The sequence below is a fragment of the Neoarius graeffei genome, chromosome 16 (genome assembly GCF_027579695.1).
Source record: "Neoarius graeffei isolate fNeoGra1 chromosome 16, fNeoGra1.pri, whole genome shotgun sequence".
Taxonomy (NCBI): domain Eukaryota; kingdom Metazoa; phylum Chordata; class Actinopteri; order Siluriformes; family Ariidae; genus Neoarius; species Neoarius graeffei.
In genome coordinates this window covers 26,886,136-26,912,127 of record NC_083584.1, presented here as the reverse complement: position 1 = coordinate 26,912,127, position 25,992 = coordinate 26,886,136, and the positions used below count along the sequence as shown (strand labels likewise).

The 25,992-nt window shown below is 41.2% G+C and overlaps 1 protein-coding gene across 2 annotated transcripts; it reads right to left on the bottom strand.

The window, feature by feature from the left end:
* Positions 1-799: 799 nt before the first annotated feature.
* On the bottom strand, positions 800-25,992 carry gmpr (guanosine monophosphate reductase). Of its 2 annotated transcripts, XM_060942036.1 has the most exons (9): positions 25,700-25,992; positions 15,048-15,167; positions 13,053-13,136; positions 12,527-12,700; positions 12,344-12,425; positions 7,933-8,039; positions 6,353-6,395; positions 6,103-6,262; positions 800-1,743 (listed from the first exon to the last, which is right to left on the bottom strand). In XM_060942036.1, exons 1-9 carry the CDS (start codon positions 25,784-25,786, stop codon positions 1,563-1,565), a joined length of 1,038 nt encoding a protein of 345 aa, XP_060798019.1. In that variant the 5' UTR covers positions 25,787-25,992; the 3' UTR covers positions 800-1,562. The 2 variants fall into 2 exon arrangements, with proteins under 2 accessions (XP_060798019.1, XP_060798020.1); XM_060942037.1 differs by lacking the exon at positions 13,053-13,136.

Genomic DNA, 25,992 nt, shown 5'->3' with positions numbered 1-25,992 from the left:
GGTGGAGGTCCCCCTGAGGCTGAATCTGTGCATATTTAGGGCACCCCATTAGTTATGAAACTGGTTATTAGCACTAGTTATTAGCACCAGCATAACATAATATTTCATCTTGTTTATCATACAAGTCAGTTCAGTTATTAAAATGGAAAAAATGTCACTGTACAAACTGTAAAAGTGTTCTCTTGATAGGCTAATCCAACCACGTTCATACTGTTCATTTACCATTCGCTAATATTTTGAAAATATACGTGAGCGATAGCTACCTTTCTTTGGGGAAAAACTGAGTGACCAGTTGCCTTCCTCTCCGGTCCCTCTCAGCTTTCAGCTGCCTTTCTTTACGTTTTTGACAGCCACTCTTCATATTTAGCGATCATAGACTGTACGCACTCCACTGCTGGCTGGCTGGCTGCTGCACCGCGACACAGCAGCAAGTAGCGTTGCACTGATCAGCACACAGATTTAACGCATCGCGCCTCTACCAGAACTGGACCGTACCATTTCGCAAAAGGAGGAGGGTTAAACGACAATATGTTGAAGAACTCAAGAAATAGACAACCTTGTTCAATTAGCTCATTTTACCAGATGGAATATTGCATTGTTGTTATTTCTAAAGTCTTATTAAAATCATTAAAAGCATATTATCAGCCCCTTAAAGGGCCCCATGGCAGTGCTGGGCCCCTAGAATTGTTCTAACCTTTCCCCCCCGGTGGCACCCATGAGCACATCTTTGAAACGGTGGTCAGATTACAATTTCAAGACTTAGTTGTTCTATTAGGAGAAACCTCAGATCACACAAAAGTTCATTTCGATCCCTTTATTACTCCATGAGTTACAGTGTGACACTAAATAAAGAGGACGTTAGGCACTGCAGCCTTTCACATTCCTCTGGTCTGAAGCTACATCCTGCCAAAACCCAGTGTACATTCAAGAAGCAGGAAGGCCAACAGAAATAGTACAGTATGATGTGCACACATCTCTATTCCAATCAAGTCAACGGTACACCATTCAGCAGTATTAGCACATTCGCAAAAGTGTTTCACATAAGCAACGCAGTATTCTTACTCTATGAGGAGAACTTGTTTTCCTTTCATTTATTCATCTTGCGCCTCATGGTGGCTTACAGCCTTTAAGTGGTAACATAGTTGCATAGTTTTAATGACTAAATTCACAAATCTCTTTTCCCAAAGGCTAATTTGTCGAGACCATATTCAACCTCTTTCATACTTGAAACACCATCATCATCATCATCGTACCCTCTATACTTGGACAGCTTAAAAGCTTATATTAACAACAGGATGAATCATGATCGAGCTGTTTTCTCAAACACGACAGCCTGGCTCCTGAGCAGAACAACAACAAAAAAAATCTCTGGCATAGTTTCGAGTTCATGTGACCGTATGAAATAGACGTATATAAAGTCAGCAAACACTTGTACCCACTTGCATGAATCGGACCCAGTGAGGTACTGCTGCATGTAGAAATATGTCTCAGAGCACTTTTACTCTAGTGCTCGGAGTGCTATGTTTGTTTGGTTTGTGAGTGTCCGGATGTACTTCATGGCTTTAGATGAACATTTGGCTCGATTGCTGGGTAACTCTGATGAACGTGGTCCTGCGGCTGAGCTCTTTGAGTTTGGCTGCTCCTACATATGTGCAGGTGGAGCGCAGGCCGCCCAGGATGTCTCGGATGGTGTCCTCTACGTCACCTCTATACGGCACCTGCACAGTCCGGCCCTCAGACGCCCTACAAAGACAATAAAATAGGATCAAGACATTAATTAACAAAAGTACATCTTCAATGAAAAGTCAAAATGAGACCTAGACTACCCGTGAAGTATGGATGAGTGTTCAAGGGTCTGGGCTACTCAATTGTAAATGCATAGATGCTTAAATGATTAAAATCATTAGTTGTATTAAAAAAATATTCCCTACAAATTGAGACTGGAGAATTGCAAGGTTCCAAGTGAACTATAATGTTTTGACCCTTAATAAGGTCAAAGTAGATGCAGTCTCAGCCTCAGACGCTCCATCTATAGGCTGCAGAGCATCCGGCTACAAACTACAGAATCTTTAAAGCTAGACTGCCTTTCAGATTTTTCAAGTTTAGGTCATAAAAAGAATTTCCCCAACACGCAATTATTTTTGTTTAGTGGAGCAAAAGCTACTGAATTCGAATCACAGACTTCCAATATTATGAGGTTTTCTAAAATAGAACAATTAATGAATTTAAGGCCATGTGGCCCGAAATTCTCTACTATTTTTTCCTGCTTCACCATGACCCAATTCAAAATACTATGTCATGCATCACGTGATGGGCTTTCCCTGTTCACGCAAGGCATTGTGGGATACAAATTTGAAAGAGTTGAGAAAAATGGAGGACGTGAGTGTGCGAATGAAATGTGAAAGACTGACTACAGTAACGGAAAGCAAGAAGAAAAGACGTTATGTTGTGAAGGAAAGGAAACGCAGGACCAAACTAATAAATATCCGTATCCTATATATCTCTGGGTGGCATGGTGGTGTAGTGGTTAGCGCTGTCGCCTCACAGCAAGAAGGTCCGGGTTCAAGCCCCGTGGCCGGGAAGGGCCTTTCTGTGTGGAGTTTGCATGTTCTCCCCGTGTTCGCGTGGGTTTCCTCCGGGTGCTCCGGTTTCCCCCACAGTCCAAAGACATGCAGGTTAGGTTAACTGGCGACTCTAAATTGACTGTAGGTGTGAATGTGAGTGTGAATGGTTGTCTGTGTCTAATGCCGCTTTTTCACTACCAACGCGGCTGAGTCGGGCTGAGCCGTGCCGTGCTGAGTTGGGCTGAGTCGAGCTGAGCGGGGCTGTTGGAGTTGCATTTTGACTACAACCGTGCTGAACCGTGCTGGCTGGAAGTGGGTGGACACATTGGGTGGAGTTAGCGAAAGTGGGTGGACGTCAGGTGATGTCGTTATGCAGCGCAAACAGTGACATCAGTGACCTTTTAAGCGGTAGTCTCACAACCCGGAGAGTAAACAATAAACATGGAGGACATGGTGTCATTAGTGTTGCTGGTCTTGGTGCTGTGGCTTGTTGTCACCGACAACGCCAACAGATACTGGCAAGAGCGTATAGATGAGGCGAGGCGCATAAGGCTTCAGAAATTCTCGTAATTCGTAATTCTTCTTCTTCCGGGTTTACGGTGTTTACAGATCCCAGCGTGCTTGCGGGGCGTGTGTGGGCATGTGAGGACACTCCTCCTCACCAATCAGTGCACAGGGGAGTGTCTCCTCACGCCCCTAGCCCCACTCGGCTCGGTTTGGCTCGCTTCAGCCCCACTCCAAAACCGTGCGAGTTTTGGGGGCTGAGCAGGGCTGAAGCGAGCTGAGTCGTGCTGTTTTTAGATAGTCGACACGCGAGCCGTGTCGGGCTGAAGTGAGCTGAAGCGAGCTGAAAAAGGGTAGTGGAAAAGGGCCATATGTGTCAGCCCTGTGATGACCTGGCGACTTGTCCAGGGTGTACCCCGCCTTTCACCCGTAGTCAGCTGGGATAGGCTCCAGCTTGCCTGCGACTCTGTAGAACAGGATAAAGCGGCTAGAGATAATGAGATGAGATATATATCTGTATAAAAATGCCGTAAAACCCAAAAGAAGAAGGTAAATCTGCGCATGTGCACACAGACTTCCTCGGTCTGCTTGACTGTACGAAGCGAGCGATTTCATGCACATTATTTGCTCGGGAATCCCCTCAAATTAAATAACTTCCCAGCCACAGAATGGCCTGATATTTTGTGAGATATTACAGAAATAAACATATATCACAATGACCAAATTTCAGAGGGAACTAAATTTGACCGATTTTATGAAATCTAAAGGTCATCTAGCTTTAAAACTGCAATTGAGTTGGCTTTCCAAATTTCTGTGTATTCTCACTTCCATGTGTTGATTTCCAGCAGGAAAAAACTTTTGAACACTGAGCTTCTTGGAGTAAGATCGTCACTGGACTGAAAAAAACTTCACAACATATCTATACGCAGTACTACGCAAAAGTCTTAAGCACATGTAAAGAAACGCTGTAGATCAAAAATGGCTTAAAAATAATGAAATTAAATGTTTCAATATTTAAAAAAAATACTATAAACAGTGGCAGCACGGTGGCGTAGTGGTTAGTACTGTCGCCTCACAGCAAGAAGGTCCGGGTTCGAGCCCCGTGGCCGGCGAGGGCCTTTCTGTGCGGCGTTTGCATGTTCTCCCCGTGTCCGCGTGGGTTTCCTCCAGGTGCTCCGGTTTCCCCCACAGTCCAAAGACATGCAGGTTAGGTTAACTGGTGACTCTAAATTGACCGTAGGTGTGAATGTGAGTGTGAATGGTTGTCTGTGTCTATGTGTCAGCCCTGTGATGACCTGGCGACTTGTCCAGGGTGTACCCCGCCTTTCGCCCGTAGTCAGCTGGGATAGGCTCCAGCTTGCCTGCGACCCTGTAGAACAGGATAAAGCGGCTAGAGATAATGAGACGAGATTATAAACAGTAATCAGTAAGCCATAATAAATGAAACAAAGTCAATATTTGGTGTGAGACGACCCTTTGCTTAAAAAAAATATATAGTAGTCTCAGGTACAATGAGTGCAGTTTGATAAGGAACTGAGCTGTAGGTTTTACTGAGCATCTTACAGAACCAGCCCCAGTTCTTCTGGACACTTTGACTGTCACACTCGCTTCTTCATTTTGCACCAAAACCCAGCAGCCTTCATTATGATTTCTTTTTTAATCTGAAAAGTGCTCTCTGATGTAATATGCTGCTCAGATACAAAATTTTTTTTCTGTAACATTTAATTTTGTGCTGGAAAAAGAACATTTGGACTCTAAAATGTTTTGTTCTGACTCGATAATGTAGAAGTCATAAAATAGAAATTTATAATAAAGTTTATATGAAAAAAGGGTGCCTAAAACTTTTGCACAATATATATGTAATTTAAAAAATTACTAGCTCTTTTAATGATAATCTCATGTATTTGTCAACAGGCCAGAGAAAAATGTTTGTAGTTGCTCATCTGTCATGCAAGTCAAATTTTTCCATCCATCCATTATCCATAGCCACTTATCCTGTACAGGGTCGCAGGCAAGCTGGAGCCTATCCCAGCTGACTACGGGCGAAAGGCGGGGTACACCCTGGACAAGTCACCAGGTCATCACAGGGCCGACACATAGACACAGACAACCATTCACACTCACATTCACACCTACGGTCAATTTAGAGTCACCAGTTAACCTAACCTGCATGTCTTTGGACTGCGTGGGAAACCGAAGCACCCGGAGGAAACCCACGCAGACACGGGGAGAACATGCAAACTCTACACAGGAAGGCCCCCGTTGGTGACTGGGCTCAAATCCAGAACCTTCTTGCTGTGAGGCGACAGCGCTAACCACTACACCACCGTCCTGCTAAACTCATTTTTATTTACGCAATAAATGTCTGATATAATATTATAATTCCAAGCCTCAAAATGACAGTGTATTCAGGTTCTTCTTTCCTCTCTATAGTTTGGATGCTATCCTATGACAGTATATTATGGGATTTCATACATGCACTGGATGTCACATACTTACAAAGTGGTAGAATTCCCAAAATAGTGCACTATATAGTAGTTAGAGTGTGGTTTCAGACATGAAAACTGGCACTGACAATCAAAGTTATACATCTGCTAGTCTTGTGAGCCAAACTTCTAGCTGCGGTTAGAGAATCTGGTATTTTCCATCATTCAGCATCACCAGGAAAGACCAACCTACATGGGAAAGGGCTAGTTTGATTGGTATTACAACCAACCTGAACCGAGTAAACTATGTTCACTCACTTCTAACTGTTTCAAACAAAACTCTAAGATCTGATGCTATGAACTTTTTTCCAATCTAGTAACTACTAACTATCTTGCTCCCAAAAACAAACAAAAAAAACCCCATCATGTCATTGTTAATTTTCCCATTAAAAAAAAAAAAGCAAAACAAAAAGAAATGGTGCATGGAAGTGTGTATAGCCAATCATATTGCAATTATCATGATACTGAAACTTGTGGCCAGAAAAGTAAAAAAAAAAAAAAATCTCTTAAAAAATTAAATTCAGAGTATACTTTCAGAGTCTCTTCACCTGTATTCTGCCACACCACCAACATATTTCTTCATGGCTGTGTCTGAGCTCATGCCATAGAACAGCTTAAACTTCATTCCATCCTTTTCGATGACTTCACCAGCACATTGGTCATGCCCTGCTAGCATTCCTCCTAGCATGACGAAATCTGCTCCTGCACCTACAAGATCACCAAGGAGACAGGAAATCACAGCAGTGTTTCATACGACATTTTGTTTTGTAATGAAAATGAGCAGAGAGCAAAACTTACCAAAAGCCTTGGCAACATCTCCCGGGCAACTGCAGCCTCCATCCTGGAGAGGGAAGAATGGCTTAATATACTTCCAGAAACTGGAACTAAAAATAGGCTTATTTTAATTTGAAGTATAAAAATCTTTCTAAAATAATAATAATAATAATAATAATAATACCTTTAAGCCTCCAATCCTCTGATTTTAACAAATAATAATAATAATCCACCCTGAAACACATCCAATATTTTTATACTAAAATGCTTATGATGTGCTCATTGATGACATGATTCTGGTGCTAATTTGTTGGTTGATGCTGTATTTGGGGCAGCACGGTGGTGTAGTGGTTAGTGCTGTCGCCTCACAGCAAGAAGGTCCAGGTTCGAGCCCCGTGGCCGGTGAGGGCCTTTCTGTGTGGAGTTTGCATGTTCTCCCCATGTCTGCATGGGTTTCCTTCAGGTGCTGCAGTTTCCCCCACAGTCCAAAGACATGCAGGTTAGGTTAACTGGTGACTCTAAATTGACCGTAGGTGTGAATGTGAGTGTGAATGGTTGTCTGTGTCTATGTGTCAGCCCTGTGATGACCTGGTGACTTGTCCAGGGTGTACCCCGCCTTTCGCCCGTAGTCAGCTGGGATAGGCTCCAGCTTGCCTGCGACCCTGTAGAACAGGATAAAGCGGCTAGAGATAATGAGATGAGACCATGAGAAGTTCGGCGTTTTATGCCACTGAGGCTACATGAAGAAATTTCTAGCACAGTTACAATCCCATTTACAAGGTGAAAAACTTTCAGTCAGAACAGTCAGGTTTCACTGTTAACTCCAAAAGACAAAGAAGCAAGCGCTTATTTTCTCACTGACCAATTTCCAGCAACGTTCAATGCAATATTAATGAAAAAGCACAAAGTTTCACAACACAGTAAAGCTATACAATGCAATTGCACCAAGATACCAGACGTCTCTGGTGGTATTAGTATTAAAGTTGAAGCTTTAGTACCTGATCTGTTTGAGCAGAGAGGACAGATGATGAAGTGAGAGAGCTGGACAGACTAAAGGACTATGGGGGAAGCCATGGCCTAATGGTTAGAGAAGCAGCTTTGGGACCAAAAGGTCATTAGTTTGATTCCCTGGACCAGCAAGAGTGGCTGAAATGCCCTTGAGCACGGCACCTAACCCCCAGTTACTCCCCAGGCTGCTCTGGGTATGTTGCATGTCGCTCTGGATAAAAGCGTCTGCTAAATGCTTGTAATATAATGCAATGTAAAGGACTGGAAATCCCAAGAACATTATGGGTAACAACCATAATAACACGGGTAACAACTGTTAATAGTCCAACAGATTGATGATCAAGTCATATTTTCATTCCATACTCAATCTCTTACACCAGTGAACATCAAATGTTATTAATAAGATTGATAAGTTGTTCAGGGTGGATTTTCCCTTTAACTTCTAATCAAATAGAACGTTGTAGTTATAGTAATTATATGACGCACAGAAAGCTAGATGCTGCCCTCTTATGATAAAATACAGTAAGTGCTACTTGATCTTAAAAGCAAAAAACATTGTCATTTCAATAATGCCTGAAAAATGTAATCATGCTCACAGATATGATGTGTCCTTTCAGTCCATGAGCAGAGTCCGCACACTCAATAACAGCACTTAACTGAGGGTAGCCCACTCCGGTCTTGATGCGGGTGGTGCATACAGAACCTGCGTACACAGTGTTTTAGGTCAGTTCTGTAAAGTTCACTACAGTTTAAAGCTAGGGTATGCATTTTTAGAAGCTTTTTTTGTTGTTATTTTACTTGAAATTCATCCTGACGGCAATTGTCATTGTCGTTCATATGAACCGACCAGGAGTCACAGTGGGAGATCGGGGCGAGAGAGCCAGTTGAAAGTGGGGCCATCAAGAGTCTTTAGCCCAAAGATTCCATTGGGGGCACAGAAGACAGGACAGGGTTCGAGTAGGTGGCTCACAGTTTGGGGGGTGCCACAGGAGCTGTTCTCAGAAGCTGCTGTGCCAATGGTATAGAGGGCTGCCACGTGACGTCACCGTACCGCATGATTTTGTTAGGGCGCCATATTGGAAGCCCAAGTACATACATACATACATACATACATACATACATACTCACAATACAAAACAAACTACGAGCGAGAGTGAAGTGATATTACAGCTGTTGTGAAGTGACACGATGGCTGATAATTCTGGTTATGTGAGTACATTACCAGCTGCAGAAAGGGCACGGTATGTGGAGAAACTGGCTGTGATAGATGGGTTTGACCCATATGATAAGACTCGGGGCAAGGGAGAATGGAAACATAAGGAGGACCTGACACCAATTCTGCCATCTGTTTGCTACCCAGACATTGTAAACTATTGCCATCTGTATTCATGCGGTTATGGATTTTTTAATTTCATAATTTATTTTTAATTTACTACTTATCTGTTTTTATTTATATATCTTTGAATTATTTGGACATGGGGAAAAACTATATTTAAAATCCAAAGAGGGATGGAGGGAGGAAAATTAAAATAAAAGAAAGAAATGAAATATATAACATAAATGTGATAAAATTAAGGATGTTTTTATTCAGTAAACATTTAAAAAAATGTTCTACAACACTCTAGCCTAGTGACTTACCAGTAACAAAATGGTCTGAACATATTCTGTACTGTTGTAGAGTTGAAGTATTCAGATCCGCTCTGCATAAAGCAGTTAAATACTCTCTCTGTCTCCTGGCAGAAAGCTCCTTGGTTTGCTCCCCTTGTGTCTCAATCACAGCTGGTATTCTGAAGAAAGACTTCTTTTCACCTTTCCCATCAGCTTTGTTAGAACACCCTAACACAGCACAAAAGTTTACCATTGTAGGTTTTTGATGAATCAAGTGCCTTGTGGGTTCACATACCGCGCACTGCCGTTATTTCCCCCTAATCACGAGTTTGTTGGTCTTCCAATATGGTGCAGGGTTTGTTTACTTCCGGTTTCGGGTGACGTCAGTGCAAAGGGTCTATAGAGGAAGGCCTGAGTTTTCCCCCCAACCGGTGCGAAGATGGTTCAGCTTAACCCAGGCGGGGTGTGGAAGGGAGTGCCCAGCAGGTTTAGTGGAAGGCTCAGGGGTGTAATGGTGCAAGGTGGAATTAGCACCCTCCCATTCCTCGTGCCACTGATCTATGACCCAATAGGGGGTGAGGGGGGTGCTGTTCTCAAGCTCTGCAGCACATACAGAAAAGTGCTTGCGGTTAAAGCGCGGCTGAGCATTAACTTTGCTGATGCTTGACACCAGGCTGCCCAGGATGTGGGATTTCTCCGCGAGTTTGAGAACCAGGTGGCTTCTTCGAATGCTAGCAGGCAAGAGCATAGCAGAGGAAGTGGGAGCCATGCATTCAGAGATAACTCTCAAGGCATCGTTGGTAACAGTATCAATAACTGGGGTGTGGTAACTATGCACCCAGACCGGAGCAGCATACTCTGCAGTGGAGAACACCAATGCGAGTGTTGTGAAGGGTGGTGAAGTCAGCACCCCAGCAGGTGCCGGCGAGCTTCTGACAGCAGTGAACAAATCAAATGATCTGACAACAGAAAGAAAAAAAAATCCTTCATCTGTGGCAGTCAGAGGGCTGTAAAAAGCCTGTCCAATCATTTCAATGGGTCTGAAGGAATGTGCTTCACTCCCCCCGCAATGCTCCCTCTCATGGAGTGATCCTGCAACAGTAGTCGGGCAATGCATGTTCATGTGTTTTGGAGGAGTAACTTTGGAGGGAGGGCTGAAGGAAGGAGGTGGGACTTTTTGGTTGTATACTTTCAAAATCTAGCTTACTCTTGCTGGTTTCTCCAAAATTACCTACCCTAGCTTTAAGCATTCGTGATGAGTTTGTGAGATATTTATGCAGATCTTTTTTCATTTCATGATTACATCTCTATTTACAGGGTTTCCCCAGGTTTGACCACTATAAATTTAAGACTTTTTTAAGACCTTTTTAAGACCACTTAAATGAGAATTAAGACCTACATCGCACCCATTATGCAGTCGTAGAACACCAGATCAAATTCCCAATAATGACAAATGTTTCAAGTAAAAATACTTTTATTAAAACAGTTATATACTTAAAAGTCATTATGTGCATTGCTTGTCGAATCTTCACATTCAAGACAAAAAAACAAGTCTAAACCTGGAAGAAAGGAGCACAACATAGGGTCCACGTCATGGCCTTAAAGGTACACAAAAATGCAATAGGCATACCAACACATTAATGCCAAAGGTGTGCACTCACCAGTCAGAAAGCCAAACTGAGGGCCTCACTGGAGGCCTAAAGAACTGTCTCTGAACTAATTATGACCGTGCACCCAGAGATGATACTTAAAATAAAAAGTGATGTGGGTGTATTTTTTTTTAAATAAAATCAAAACATTCACAACACTCTAAACAGACAAACTCTTTGTCTTAGTTTCCCAGCACTTGCTTCAACCATTTTACATTTTGTACCCTTGTAAACGAGGGAGGGAGAGAGATACAGAGGGGCATAGATAGATAAGACATGAGGGGGATAGATGGGAAGAGAGAGAGATAGATAGATAGATCGATAGAAAAAAGGTAAGCCTAAAGTCTCTTAAAGGTGCACAAAAATGCAATTGGTGTACCAATACATTGGTACAATGGTGTGCACTCACCAGTCAAAAAGCCAAACTGAGGGCCCAACTCAAGGCCTAAAGAACTGTCTCTAAACTAATTATGACCATGCACCCAGAGATGATAAACAGACAAACTCTTTGTCTTAGTTTCCCAGCATTCAACTTGCTTCAACCATTTTACATTTTGAAGAATAAAAAGAAATGTAAATACTCCTAGTAAACAAGGGAGGGAGGGAAGACATAGATGTGGAGGTGGATAGATAAGAGACACAATGAGAGAAATAGATAGATAGGAAAGAGGTATACAGATGGATAAGAGGTTGATAGGAGAGCGCGATAGACATAATATAGATAGATAACAGAGTGGTAGACAGACATAAGAGATAGATAGGAGAGAGGAGAGGAAAGATAAAAAGATATAGATAATCCACCACTTGCCTCGTTAACGTCTTTGACCAACTCCTTTGTTATATAAGGAGCAAGACCGAATTTTGTTATGTAAGACGTTTTGTTTTTTCCACAGGAGAATGTTGTAGCGACTTCTGAGTCTGGGAACATAGCCTTAAAGAGTTCGCTTATGCCCTCATTCGAGCTGTACGAGTGGTGTTCCGTAATTGTTTTTAAAATCCAGAGCACCTCTGCCCGAAGTGTCGGGGTTCCACCGACACCCATCATGCCACTGCTCGGCCCTTGTGTTGTTGCTAGCCTTGCCAATGATGTCTGGCTTGGCTGATGCTGCTGACGTTCGACAGTGGTGCTCGTGCCAACTCCAGGTGCATTCGGAGATTGAACCGTGCAGAACTGAGCGATGGGCTGGTGGCGGTGGAAGGCAGATGCAATGTGCTTTGAGCGCTTCATGTGAGACTCTAAAGCGAAATGACCTATAGTGGACAACTTGAAGGTCTTTCGACAAACACAGCATCTTGCTTCAACGTCGCTTCCAGGAACCTCCCTCAACCAATTATGATATCTTTCATCTGAAAACCACTGCTGATTAAAACGACACTTCCCCATGCTGTGATTCGCAGAGTCTCCTCTCCACCACGGACTCCGATGATTGCGCCGGCGCAAAAATGTATCAATATTATTTCTTTCTTTGTGCATACTCCAAGAAATTCACTGATGTTACGCAAAACCCACGTTTTCACATTGTAGAATAGTATGAGTAAATTTAAGACCTTTGTTTAAAAAATTAAGACTTGGGCAAAGCAATTTAAGACTTTTTAAGGCCTTAATTTTGGAATGTTAAATTTAAGACTTTTTTAAGACTTTTAAGACCCCGCGGCTACCATGTATTTAAGATGCAGTCTTGTGTAGGACAAGCTAAACATTTATTAGTTGTTTTTAATTTAACAAATGAAAATGGGACATGGCACACACCTGGTCCAATGCCCACTTTGATGATGTCAGCACCAGACAGAATGAGCTCCTCCACCATCTCTCCGGTCACCACATTTCCAGCCTGTTGGGTCCAGAAAGAGGTGAATCATAGGATTTTTCAAAGCAGAGCAACAGGTGATTGCTATTTTATGCTTGGGAAAAGCACTGACTTGGCTCTCGTACCATAATGGTGTGGTTAGGGAACTTCCCCCGGACTCTTTTGACGAACTCCACAAAATGCTCGGAATATCCATTGGCCACATCCAGGCAGATGTACTTAATGAGTGGAATGGCTTCCAAAATGCTGCACAGTTTCTCCAGATCTGCCTGCCCACTGCCTGAGCTCGCAGCCACATGCTGAGGATGAGAGAAATTATTTTGCATATTCAGTCATGATGAGGTAATCCAAAAGACAGAAGTTTTCCTACTTTACTTGAATCACTTCTTATTCTTTATACATCTTTTTCCCACCTCTATGTGGGGTCGATGTGGATAGGTTGAGCTGATAGGGTTAAGGGCCTTGCCCAAAGGCTCAACAGTGGCAGCTTGGCAGTGCTGGGGCTTAAAACCCCCAACCCTTTGATCACTGTGCTTCAATCACTAAAATGGCACTGCTGCGTTGTCCTCTGATAATGCATTGCCTTGCTGTGACTAAAGATTGCAAAAGCTCAATCACACTGTCACTTGGCATATGCTATTTTTATGTTACCTCGAGGCACTCTGGATGATTGGATGCAAATGTCTTCCATTCTTCCACAGCGTAATGCTTGTGGATGGCAGTGAAGAGTGTATGCTGAGAAGAAAATAAAAGAAGAAAAATTCAGAAATAAAACTGTGTGTACAGTAGGGATGTAACTGAGTAAATATACATTATTCGGAATGAAAAAGGAATGTGTTTTGAGTAGATACAAATAGAAGGACCATTATTTGGAGACTTTTTGTTTATTTCCAGGCAAAAATATTAACTGCGTAAGGGGGGGCTTAAAAAAACACCCCACACATATCTCTAGTTGAGACCAATTATGAACTGGAGTTATGTAACTGAAGTTGAGGAACTGGGGGCGGCACGGTGGTGCACTGTCGCCTCACAGGAAGAAGGTTCTGGGTTCGAGCCCAGTGGCCATCGAGGGCCTTTCTGTGTGAAGTTTGCATGTTCTCCCCGTGTCTCCCCCACAGTCCAAAGACATGCAGGTTAGGTTAACTGGTGACTCTAAGGCCCTGTCCACACGGCAACGGATTCAGGTGACTCCGATACAATTGCTTATCGTGTAGGCCTGGCGTCCACACGGCACCGGCGTTTTGGGTGCCCAAAACGCAATCTTTTTGAGAACGGGTTCCAGAGTGGAAAGATCTGGCAACATTGCCGTTGTGAAGTCGTCTGGTTGAGTAGAACGGATTTGTTTACGATGACGTCACAACCACATGACTGTGAGTGCTTCACGCCGGGTAGAAGTGTAACGAACTCGATGCGAGTTGTCAACAAATCCTATAACTTGGTTCATGAAACGCGCTTACAAAATATTTTCACTGTGAATATTTATTGTGTAATGGTGCAAAGTGAGAGAGAGAGAGAGAGAGAGAGAGAGAGAGAGACTCTGCCCTTAGGGCAGAGTCAATCCCGCCAGCAAAAATAGGGAAAAAAAGGAGCGATCTCACCTCTTCAGATGTTGGTTTAAGTCCAACAATACATTCCTCAAAAAGGACGTAGAAGAGCAAATTAATCCATCAACGTGTAGCATTCAATTTATTCCGGACCATTAAAGACGCCGCCTTCCGCGTAGAATCATACGTCATCCTCGCCGCCATATTGGATAGGTCAAAGCGGAGAATAAAGATTCATGTGCTGCGTTTAACTGTACCAACAGGTTTACCGTCCAAACGAGATCACATGGGATTACCTTTCACAGGTGAGAAACAACAAATTAATCCATCAACGTGTAGCATTCAATTTATTCCGGACCATTAAAGACGCCGCCTTCCGCGTAGAATCATACGTCATCCTCGCCGCCATATTGGATAGGTCAAAGCGGAGAATAAAGATTAGCTGCGTTTAACTGTACCAACAGGTTTACCGTCCAAACGAGATCACATGGGATTACCTTTCACAGGTGAGACTGGAAAAATACTTTTCATTGTATTTGGTCATTATAATGTAATTTTACGAACAGATTTTCCTGACTTTGTGGCTAATATGAAGTCTCGCGCATAATAGTTTATGCGCATGCGTCCTTACTTCTTCTATTGTTCTGGTGTCTCCGAAGGGACCGTCTTACAGCGCCCCTAGAGGTGTGGCATGTGTATTGCATCGTTTTCAGCAAGCGTTGCGTTGCCATATGGACCTGATATTTTACTGATCGTTGCCCATTTGGACGCGATATATTTTTAAATAACATCTCGTTGCCGTTGTCGTGTGGATGTAGCCTAAATTGACCGTGTGTGTGTGCGCGAGAATGGTTGAGAGGAGAAAATCTCTATAATAATCCAGTAGAAGGCAAGAGGAAACCACTACTGTAATGTTCCCTAGAAACTTTGATGGCTGAAGCTGTCAGAACGGCCACGTCACTGTAGTGATATGCCAAAATGGATGGATGCTAAAATATAATTGGATTTGGATTTTACTTCAAGGGTGTACAAACAGACTGCAGGTATTGTGGCAATGTTTCATCCCTTCTCCAGTACTGTCTGTGACACAGAAGATGCTCACCTTGCTCATTACCTGGGCCATCTCAAAAGTACCTGTGGTATCCATGTTGGCAGCGATGATCGGGATGCCATTGTACGTCTGCTTTGAGTTGCGGAATGTGAAAGTCCTTTGCAGGTCCACCTACGCAGGAGAGAAACAAGGGCAACTAGGTTAACTTATTAACTTTAAAGTCTGAGCAGGCTGATCAAACATTTAGTATTTCTTTAGACATCATTAGTTGATCATTATTTCAGGGATATATATATATATATATATATTTTTTTTTTTTTTAATTTCTGGATTATTCTCCAGAATTTATTGCATGTACACAGGACAGTATGGATATAATTACCACTCAGGCCATTCATTCATTTTCTATACCGCTTATTCATTATGGGTCACTGGTGTTCCGGAGCCAATCCTAGTTGACTTTAGGTGAGAGGCAGGGTACACCTTGGGCAGTTCGCTAATCTATCCCAGGGCTAACACAAAGAGACAGACATCCATTCACACTCGCATTCACAACAACGGGCAATTGATCCTAGCTAACATGGATGGATAACATCTTGAAGTGGACTGGCCTCACTCCACAAGAGGCAAAAAGAAAGACAGCTGACAGGTCCAAATGGAGGAAAACGGTCTCCGAAGCTCTAGAAGAGTATAGAATAAGACGATGATGATGATGAGATCCTAGCCAGTTGATCTAATCTGCATATCTTTGGACTGTGGGAGGAAACCCGAGCACCCAGAGGAAACCAACCACACGTATGAGGAAAACATATGAACTCCACACATAAAAGCCCCAGCTGACCAGTAGGTTCAAACCCAGAATATACCTGCTATAAAGTGCAAGAAAGCTTTTTTCTGTTAAAAATATACTTGTAATAATTATTATCTTTCAGTCAAAAGAGTAAAATACTCAATAAAACATGGTGGCTCATCTATACAGCCAGAGGTGGACAGTAACGAAGTACATTTACTTGAGTACTGTACTTAAGTACACTTTTTGAGTATCTGTACTTTACTTGAGTATTTTTTTTGCGTGGAAACTTATGACTAACAACTTCACTACATTTGAAAGGCAAATATCGTACTTTTCACTCCACTACATTTCTATCAAGGTCCTCGTTATTTGTTACTAGGAAGCAGCTTTGAAAATGGATGTTTTTTTCATTTCTTTTCTAAAACGTGATTGTGTTTTTCCCCTCAGGTGACACTGAGACAGCCTGTCAGTAATCACTAGGGTCACGTCACGTCCATAGACTGTATAAAATCAAGATCAATCATTTCTCAGCAGCGTTATTTGAACACAATCAGTTGATGGAATGGAAGGAGGCAGTTCTTCTAGAGAATGCACGAACCCATGGCTATACCTAGGACCCATGTTTCGGTTTTCTGAAAGGAATAAAGATTCGTTTCGTTTTAAATGTTTGCCGAAAACAAACCACATCACGACCTACAAAAATTCGCCATCCGACCTGCAGAAGCATATTGAGGGAAGTAAATGTTTTATTCCAAGAGAAAGCTTGCAATGAAGTTGTCTGTGCTTTTAGAGCTAGCGATAGTGTTGCAATAGCTATGCAGTCTGGTTAGTCAAAGGACATTCTATGGATTTGCCCGCCAAGTTGCCATCGCCTTGTCCACGGCTAACGTTTACACATAGTTAGTTAACTTGGACACTGTTAGTTAGCATGTAAAAACGGAGTTACGCTAACATGAATAACGTTAACTTATCTGAAGTCCTTTCAGAAATATGTTTTAGCATAATCTTGCCAAATAAACAGAATGTAGAAATCTTTCTTTTCTAGTAGCATTAGCTACCCAATATGATTGAGTTTGAAAAGAGTTTGCTAGCATGTCAGGTGGAGTTTCACTGACTAGCTAGCTTAACGTTAAACCACCATGATTCCACAGCACGTGTTCATTTTCTGAATTCACATTTCTGTCTTTGGTAACGGCATTAGGTTTTGTAAGCGTTGTGGCAATAATACAACGATGTGTTGACAGAAAATGTACTTTTAATACTTAAGTATTTTTCAAAGCAAGTACTTCAGTACTTTAACTTAAGTAAAAAATTGACTGGACAACTTTCACTTGTATCGGAGTAACATTTGACCAGTGGGATCTGTGCTTAAGTAATGAAGTTGGGTACTTTGTCCACATCTGAACACAGCTGAGAGTCATACAAAGGTCTTATTATTCACAATAACAGACAGCGCAGGTGGCAAAGACATCTCCATGGAAGCATTACGGTATGATTCATTACACTGCAAAAGTGATGGCACTGCCTACATCGTTAAAAATAAAAAAAAAACACTCAGCATTCACCCCAAAGACCTGATTTGCCCTTGAACGACATATCACTAATGTGCAGTCCGATTACCACTCTGCTGGAGAAGGACCAACTCACTGGGGCATTCTAAACATGCCTGAAATTTATCACACTTACCTTTCTAAACACTGATAGACACCTTAACGGATGATGTCACAAATTAATTTGCATATGTATTGAATCAACATGATAATTTGCATATGAAAATGTTTTGCATGAAGAAGTTAAAGACGATTCTATGGTGTCGTTTTGCAACTTCTAGTGACTTTCTGAGCATGCATCAACTACCTTACTTTAAAACCACAACCTTGAAACAAACAAAAATTCTCATTTTATATATAATTGATGATAAACTAATATCCATCATCAAAAGAATGACTCAAACTAAATATACATACAGTATATAGATTTGGGGGCGGCACGGTGGTGTAGTGGTTAGCACTGTTGCCTCACAGCAAGAAGGTTCTGGGTTCAAGCCCAGTGGCTGACGAGGGCCTTTCTGTGCGGAGTTTGCATGTTCTCCCCGTGTCTGTGTGGGTTTCTTCCAGGTGCTCCGGTTTCCTCCACAGTACAAAGACATGCAGGTTAGGATAATTGGTGGCTCTAAATTGACTGTAGGTGTGAACGTGAGCGTGAATAGTTGTATGTCTCTGTGTGTCAGCCCTGTAATGATCTGGCGACTTGTCCAAGGTGTACCCCGCCTCTCGCCCATAGTCAGCTGGGATAGGCTCCAGCTTGCCTGCAACCCTTTAGAACAGGATAAGCAGCTACAGATAATGGATGGATGGATGGATATATAGATTTGTTGTTGATTGGTTGTTGTTTTCATACAACAAGCAACTTCAGGCTTATGTCAGTTTTATTGGGAGCCAGGTTCTTTTAGCACCTGTAAATCCTTTGCATTTTAGTATGAGTTTTATTATATCAGAGCAGTAAGATTTGATACATGGTTAAAAAGAAAGTACAGTTTCTTCCCTTTGTAGGAGAAACGTTAGATGTCAAAATTGTGCAGTGTAATAAATGTTTTCTATAACCCCAAGAAGCATCTCAGCCCCTCCATCCTTTATTGTATAATGGATTATTATTCTATCCACATTCACTGGATATGAGCAATCACATTCTCTGATTGGCTACTCTACTACTAGGCTATCAACTCATATACCCTGAGTAGAGAATAACAAAATGGCGGCGCGTGTTGCAGAAATTATTTCATTGGATGCTTTGTATAAAGTTTTTTTTTTTAAATCAAATTTGCAAAAAATAACAAAAATGCTCGGTTTCTCAAAATCCAGTGAATGTGGATAGAATAAAACAGTTGTTCCACTCAATCTTGTCATACATGTGCCTCATTGGCTATCAGCTCATGTACGACTCGATTTCGTGGAATAACTGAATAATTGTTAACTGTTAATTAACTGGAATAACTGTTAATTGTACTGATAATAGTACTGTATATTAATAATTGATTAATATACAGTACTATTATCTGGTCACTTTGGTGTTGAGCTTTGGAATGAACTCGTGTCATTTCAGTAAATTTTTTACACGTATCTATAACTGCTTGTGAAAACACAAACGTAGTACGCATAAAGCATTGATGATTTACGAATGTGTCCTAAATGTAAAATTCAGAAAGTCTGTTGTTCCTTTTGACGGATTTATATTAAATAGAAATACTTGCATTATTAGGCCAGTCCTTTGAATACAGTTTGTGCTGAATTATTTACAGGAGAAGTTGAGCTGTGTGAACTTGTCTGCACCTTGTAACTGGATTTTTCTTTTTATATCTTACACACACAACATTTTTTTTACTGAGGTCCACATTGCAGAAATGTACATATTTCATATATATTATATAGACACGAGTGTTTTACTGGGAAATACACCACTTGTATTTTTCATATGAGCTACATCTGGGACATGGAGATTCAAAACTGTGATATAAATCTCTATATGTCAATCGTGAGGAAATCGATGAATTGTTTTGATAAATTTGGATATTTTTTGTTTGTGAATATGTCTATATAATAAAAAGGAAAATCACATGTTAGCTTGAAGATATGAAGTTTATCTTCTTGTGTTGAAAAACTTGTATATTTCAAACAAAATACATCGTGGATCTGAGGGACATATATGTTATTTACCAGCTGGGAGGTCCGTATGGTGAAATACCGTGACCGAGGTCTTGAAAGTACTGAGCGAGGCCCTCTGGGCCGAGGTCAGTATTCAAGGCCGAGGTCACGGTATTTCACCATACGGACCGACCTTAAGCTGATAAATAATATATTTATTTTTTTCTTTACCAAATTCTAACAGAAAACGAGAGCGCCCGAAAGGGAAAACCGAGCCGAGCCACCATTTTGAATCCTCATTCACGGCTGTAATGCAAATTGCTTTCTCCTCGGTATACAAGTGCACTTCCATGGCAGGAAAAAAACTACATTTTGCCGCCTATGTAGTCCCCTATTTATACAAAATTGAGTCATTCAGGATTCAGCCATGTTTTTGCTCGGCGTTAGCAACAGTTACAGGTTTTTAGCTTTCTCCTGAAATGTTTTATTTCTTCTTCCTCAGGGTAGTAAAACTCGCTTTCGCTGTGAACACTGTCGTTATCGCTATCCATGCTGTAAAATTAATGCTATTCTCCTGAGAAATGCTGGCAAAAATTTATAAGATTTTTGATAATCTTATAAATAAATCTTATTAAAAAAAGATAAATGTTGACAAAAATGCTACTATGTTTGTTGTGAACGAGCGAGTCGCTAGAGGTCCATAACTGGGGTCCGTATCGTAGGATACTCGCTCGCCAGCCAATCAGAGCGCAGGATTTGATGGCAACCGGACCGTGAAAAAAATAATTAACAGTTATTCCATGAAATTGAGTCGTACATGAGCTGATAGCCAACGAGGCACATAGCATCGAGTTGGCTATAAACCATGTTTGACGAGATTGAGCGGAATAACTGTTTTATTCTATCCACGTTCACTGGATTTTGAGAAACAGAGCATTTTTATTTTTCACAAATTCTATAAATAAAAACTTTATACAAAACATCCGACAAAATCATTTCTGCTTAGAATGTAAACAAACTGGTGAAATGACAGTAGCAATTTTGTGAAAAATGCTATAATTCTTGGGGGGAAAAAAAGCACATTCTTACCATCAATACTTTTATTCCATATTTTGTGACTTTTTTTGGGGGGGGGGGGGGGGGGGGGGGTTGTTTTCGAGTAGAGTTTTTATTTCGTCCTTGGTTGGTTGAGTAACACGCTCAGCCATTTTGTTTTTCTCTACTCATGGTATATGAGCTGATATCCTAGTAGTAGAGCAGCCAATCAGAGTGCACGATTGCTCATATCCAGTGAACGTGGACAGAATAATTCCTGATATTTCACTCCGATGATGTCACTCCCAGTGTTTTTCCACTGACCGGACGCGCGTTGTCAAAATGGCAAACCATTTCAAAATTTAAATTCTTTTGATTAACTTGTGGGTTTTTTTGTGTGGATCTATTAAGATTATCCATATAATATAAAGAACATTACATGGTGGTTCACTTTGCTCACTATTATGTTCACCACTTGAATATAAACTTCGTATCTTTATGCAACCATATAATATCCTCTATATGAATGCTGAATGTGTACACTTGCTCATTTCTAATATCTGTTAACCTTCCAATCTTCCATAAATTGCTCGGACTCCAAACTTTCATTTATTGAGTTAAATATTTTGGTTTACAGGACAGCCTAGGTTAGCTATTGATTTCCAAATTGCTATATGATACAAGAAGGTTCCGGGTTCAAACCCTGCAGCCGTCTGGGGCTTTTCTGTGTGGAGTTTGCATGTTTTCCCCATACCTGTATGGGTTTCCTCTGGGTGCTCCTGTTTGTTCCACTGTCCAAAGACATACAGGTTAGGTCAACTGGCTATTCTAAATTTCCCATTGATGTGAGTATGAATGGTCGTTTGTCTCAGTGTTAGCTCTGTGATAGATTGGCGACATGGCCAAGGTGTACCCTGACTCTGTCCCAAACTAAGATCCAGCTTCCCCCATGTCCCTGATGGATAATGGATGGATAGATACTATGCCGTCAATACAATTGTTAATAATGAACTTTGGTGTTATTAATGAGTAATTTTACACAATAAAACTTAAAATTGAACCATTTGGTGTTTGTTTATAGCCAACTAGGAGCTTATAGCCAAGCCTGATCAGTTAAAGTACCTGGAACTAGCACACTGATTGACTAGTAACATTAGGATTAATGTATATAATGCATTTTTTAAACGAAGTTTGCATTTACAAATCTTCACTCATCTTCAGAAACACTTTCATTAATATCACGTTCTTACATAAGCTTAAACATTTGTAGCATAGCTTTATCAGATCTTAAACTGTAATACTGTATGTGCATTGCAAAACTGTAGCATCTTGTTGAATTGCGAGAAAAAAAAGTGTTTCCTGATGTGTTTGCATAACAAGATATGGACACGCACACACACTATTTGCTTTCAAACATTTCCATATAAAATAGATTGAAACTGAAGAATAACAAAACCACTGAGACAGCTGATATTTAGGCCTACTAATCACCAATCATCTAAGTGAAATTCAATGTGCAAATGGGGATCAGTTGATTTTCAGATTAACATTGTGTTTCATTATAGTGAGATGAGCACTGTATCAAAATATTTGAGATATGAACCCCTTTAGACTGGTTTTCTTCAAGTGACAAACAAATGTTCTGTAATTACCACCCCAAATCAGAAAAAGTTGGGATGGTATGTTGACATTAAAACTGAAAACACTGATTTGTAAGTAATCTTCGACCTGTATTGCACTCAAAACAGTACATCACATTATTTGATGTTTTACCTCATGAATTTTATTGTTGTTTCAATAAATACTTATTTCAATTTAAATTTTTGCAACAAACCTCAAGAAAAAGTTAGGACGGTAAAGTATTTACCACTTTATCATGTTGCCAGTCCTTCTCACAACACTTAAAAGATGTTTAGGGACTGAAAACACCAAGTGATGAAGTGTTTCAGGTGTTATTTTGTCCCATTCTTCCTGCAAACAGGTCTTAAGATGTGCAAAAGTACAGAGTCATTGTTATAGTTTTCATATCAAAATTCCCCATAGGCGGCACGGTGGTGTAGTGGTTAGCGCTGTCGCCTCGCAGCAAGAAGGTCCGGGTTCGAGCCCCGTGGCCGACGAGGGCCTTTCTGTGTGGAGTTTGCATGTTCTCCCCGTGTCCGCGTGGGTTTCCTCCAGGTGCTCCGGTTTCCCTCACAGTCCAAAGACATGCAGGTTAGGTTAACTGGTTACTCTAAATTGACCGTAGGTGTGAATGAGAGTGTGAATGGTTGTCTGTGTCTATGTGTCAGCCCTGTGATGACCTGGCGACTTGTCCAGGGTGTACCCCGCCTCTCGCCCATAGTCAGCTGGGATAGGCTCCAGCTTGCCTGCGACCCTGTAGAACAGGATAAAGCGGCTACAAATAATGGATGGATGGATGGATGGACGATCCTTGAAGCAGTGGCTTCTGAGGGATCAGAGATCATGTGTTTAGCTTAGGCTTGTGGCCTTGCTCTTTACACACCAAAATTCCTCAAGGTTCCTTGAATCATTTAAATGATATTATGCACCCTGCTGATTTGAAATGTCCAAATCCTTTCCTATCTTTCCTTGAGGCAAAACATTTATAAACATTTTAATAATTTGGAAATCCTCGGCCCATTTTTGCTCCTCAAAGACTAGGCCTTTCCTGGATACTGATTTATCTTGATAAATACATGAAATATGATAGCAATGAAATATGAACCCAAGATATTTCATGTGACAGTACAAGTCAAAGTAAATTTAGAAATCACCAATTTCTTTTTTCTTTTTTAATTAGCATTTTTCATACCATCCCAACTTTTTTTCGGGTTGTAAATTCTTTGTTTGTAATTATTCATTTCTCAATTGCATACATTTTGGTGGTTTTAGTAGTTGTGATATGGTTGGAATTATTTTATACTCTCTTTTCTGCATTTAGCTTGATTCTCACCAGTCAAATAAATAAATAAATAAATAAATAAAATTTAACACTAAATATGGCTAAACCCATCACTTACTGGCTACCCAGTCACTAATAACCAGTGTTGTAGTAGAGTCATTAAACCTCGAGTCCGAGTCCAGTCTCGAGTCCCCACTGTTCAAGTCAGTCAAGTCATTAAAGAAAATTTCAAGTCTAGTCCAAGTTGAGTTCACTATTGAGTCGAGTCCGAGAGCAAGACTCCAACTGCACCATTTGACAGTGGCTGTTGCTGGCTTTATGTGAAAGCGTCTCTGTTACTGTGTTGGACTAACGTTACCACTCGACTGCCCCATTTTAGTTAACAGGCTACAGATAAAAAGCTTGTTCATCACTCAGCAAGCCCTGCCCACTATCAACAGGGCAAATAACATGAGAGTGGGTTAACACTAGCTAGTTCATCGCTCAGCAAGCCCCGCTATCAACAGAGGAATGAACATAGTGTGTCATGTACTTCTCTGGGTGGAGTCTTACCAAATGACGATTGAAGTTCGAGGTTGTCCCCGTCGTCTCCTCGATAGTTCTTCTACATATGGAACACACAGCAGTGCATTTTTTCCCACTGCACGAGAAGTCTGTATAAGCAAAGCGGACAATCCTAGGGGCGTTCTCTCCAGGCATTTTAGCGCCATTAATGTTATTTTGCTCCGGAATATGACGTATGAACAGGCGAATGTGGATTTTCTTGCACGAAATTAGTATAAAAATTAATATAGATATAAATATCTTGTGCCAAATTATTATGGCATGTTACAAAATATAAAGAAAAAATCTGAGTCCTCATCTCCAATTTACGAATCTGAATGCAGTTAATGTACAAGTCCAAGTCATCAGTCCAAGTCAAGTCATAATCCTTAAAATTAGGGCACGAACCGGACTTGGGTCCGAGTCCTGGACTCAAGTACTATAAGCCTGCTAATAACTACTAAATGCACATAATTTAAATAATAATAATAATAATAATAATAATAGCTATTAAAAAAAAAGACAAGGTCTCTGTAGAAGTTTCTGTGCTGCAGTTCTTACAAAGTGCAAAGCCTCGACCGCAGCTCCCATATAAATAGCCCCATAAATGATCTCGGTCTTGTACTGTCTTCCATTAGACAATCAAATCAACAAAGCCATAACATGATCTGCCAGCCTGTGATGTCATCTTGCAGAGAATGCAAAGCTTCTCTAATGTACAAGGTCAGTCAGTGGCTGAGGTGGATTATGAGGTAGAACCTGAGTGCATTTTGCACTGTTACCTCTTTTCAGTTCTTAAACATGTCACCTTTTCATACTCTTAACCAACAACAAGATTCCAAATGGTGTCTAAAGTGGAGAAACTGAAGGTTTTGGAATCGATGGACACATTAGTAAGACTTGAACTCTAAATCAGATGTGATGGTTATTGCGTATCAATTCTACCTTTTGTGTACTAGTATGCAAAAACAGAGGAAACACTGAGTGGAAAGATATACAGGGTTAGTCAAAATTATGTTAACACTTAAATGGTAGAAACCATTTATTCACATACATCATATATGCAAGATGATTTACAGGACGGTCTCAACCTGTTTGCCCTCGTGTTCAACACACAAAAACCAGCGAGCAACAGTACCATTTAAAGCCTGGACACACATTTCACAGGGAAATGTCACCCATGGTGTACGTCTATCTGCAGGAGAAAAATAATCCATTAGTGTTAATATAATTTTGACTAACCCTGTATTTAGAAGATCATTGCCATGTAAGACTATCTAGATTGCCTGGCCAGGAGACTTCCAGGAAAGTAATGGCATTTGGACCCGTGTAGTGCATTACGGCGCACTTGCATTGTGGACAGTTCTCACACGTTCACTTAAAGCAGACAGTGTTGAAGAGCAGCTGCACCAGAGTGGCATCTATTTTCAGATGTATTAAGAACACAGGCCTATTTTTAAACATTTTCAGCATGTGGTTTGGTTCGTGTTGCTCTACCTTAGAGTGATCAGTTTTCACCATTAAGTCACCTCTCCCTTGGGGCTATGTATCTGGGCCGGATTCAAGTTACATCAACACAACATACTGAAGGAGATAAAACATTCAGCAGACACACTGACCAGCTACAGATCAGTGCTGATCAAAAGCAGACTCTTAGATCAAACTAAATACGGGCCTAAATAAAACCTTGCTGAGTTAGTTTGACCTCAGCAAGGTCAGCGCTCCCATTCTCCCAAGCTTTAAATTCCACTTTGACAGATTTACCTCTCACACAGTCTACTGATCTTACCTCAGACCTGCTCTTTAGGCTGCTCCTTTTTGGTCTCAACAGGACATCTTTAAAGTCCAGTTTGAGGTCGGCATCCACTCGTGGCATGGTTAAAGGCCTGAGTGTGGATAAGATTCTCCTGAGCTGGTCCGGTGCGCTTGCTGATACACAGCTCCAAGCACCAAACCCGAATCGGCAGAAGCCCAGCGTATTTATAGTGAGGTAAAGGCCATCCCACCCCAGGCCCCCATGGCTTTATTTGGCAAGGGCCATACTCTACCTCTCGTTTCCTCACTCCCTGCTTCGTCCCTGCT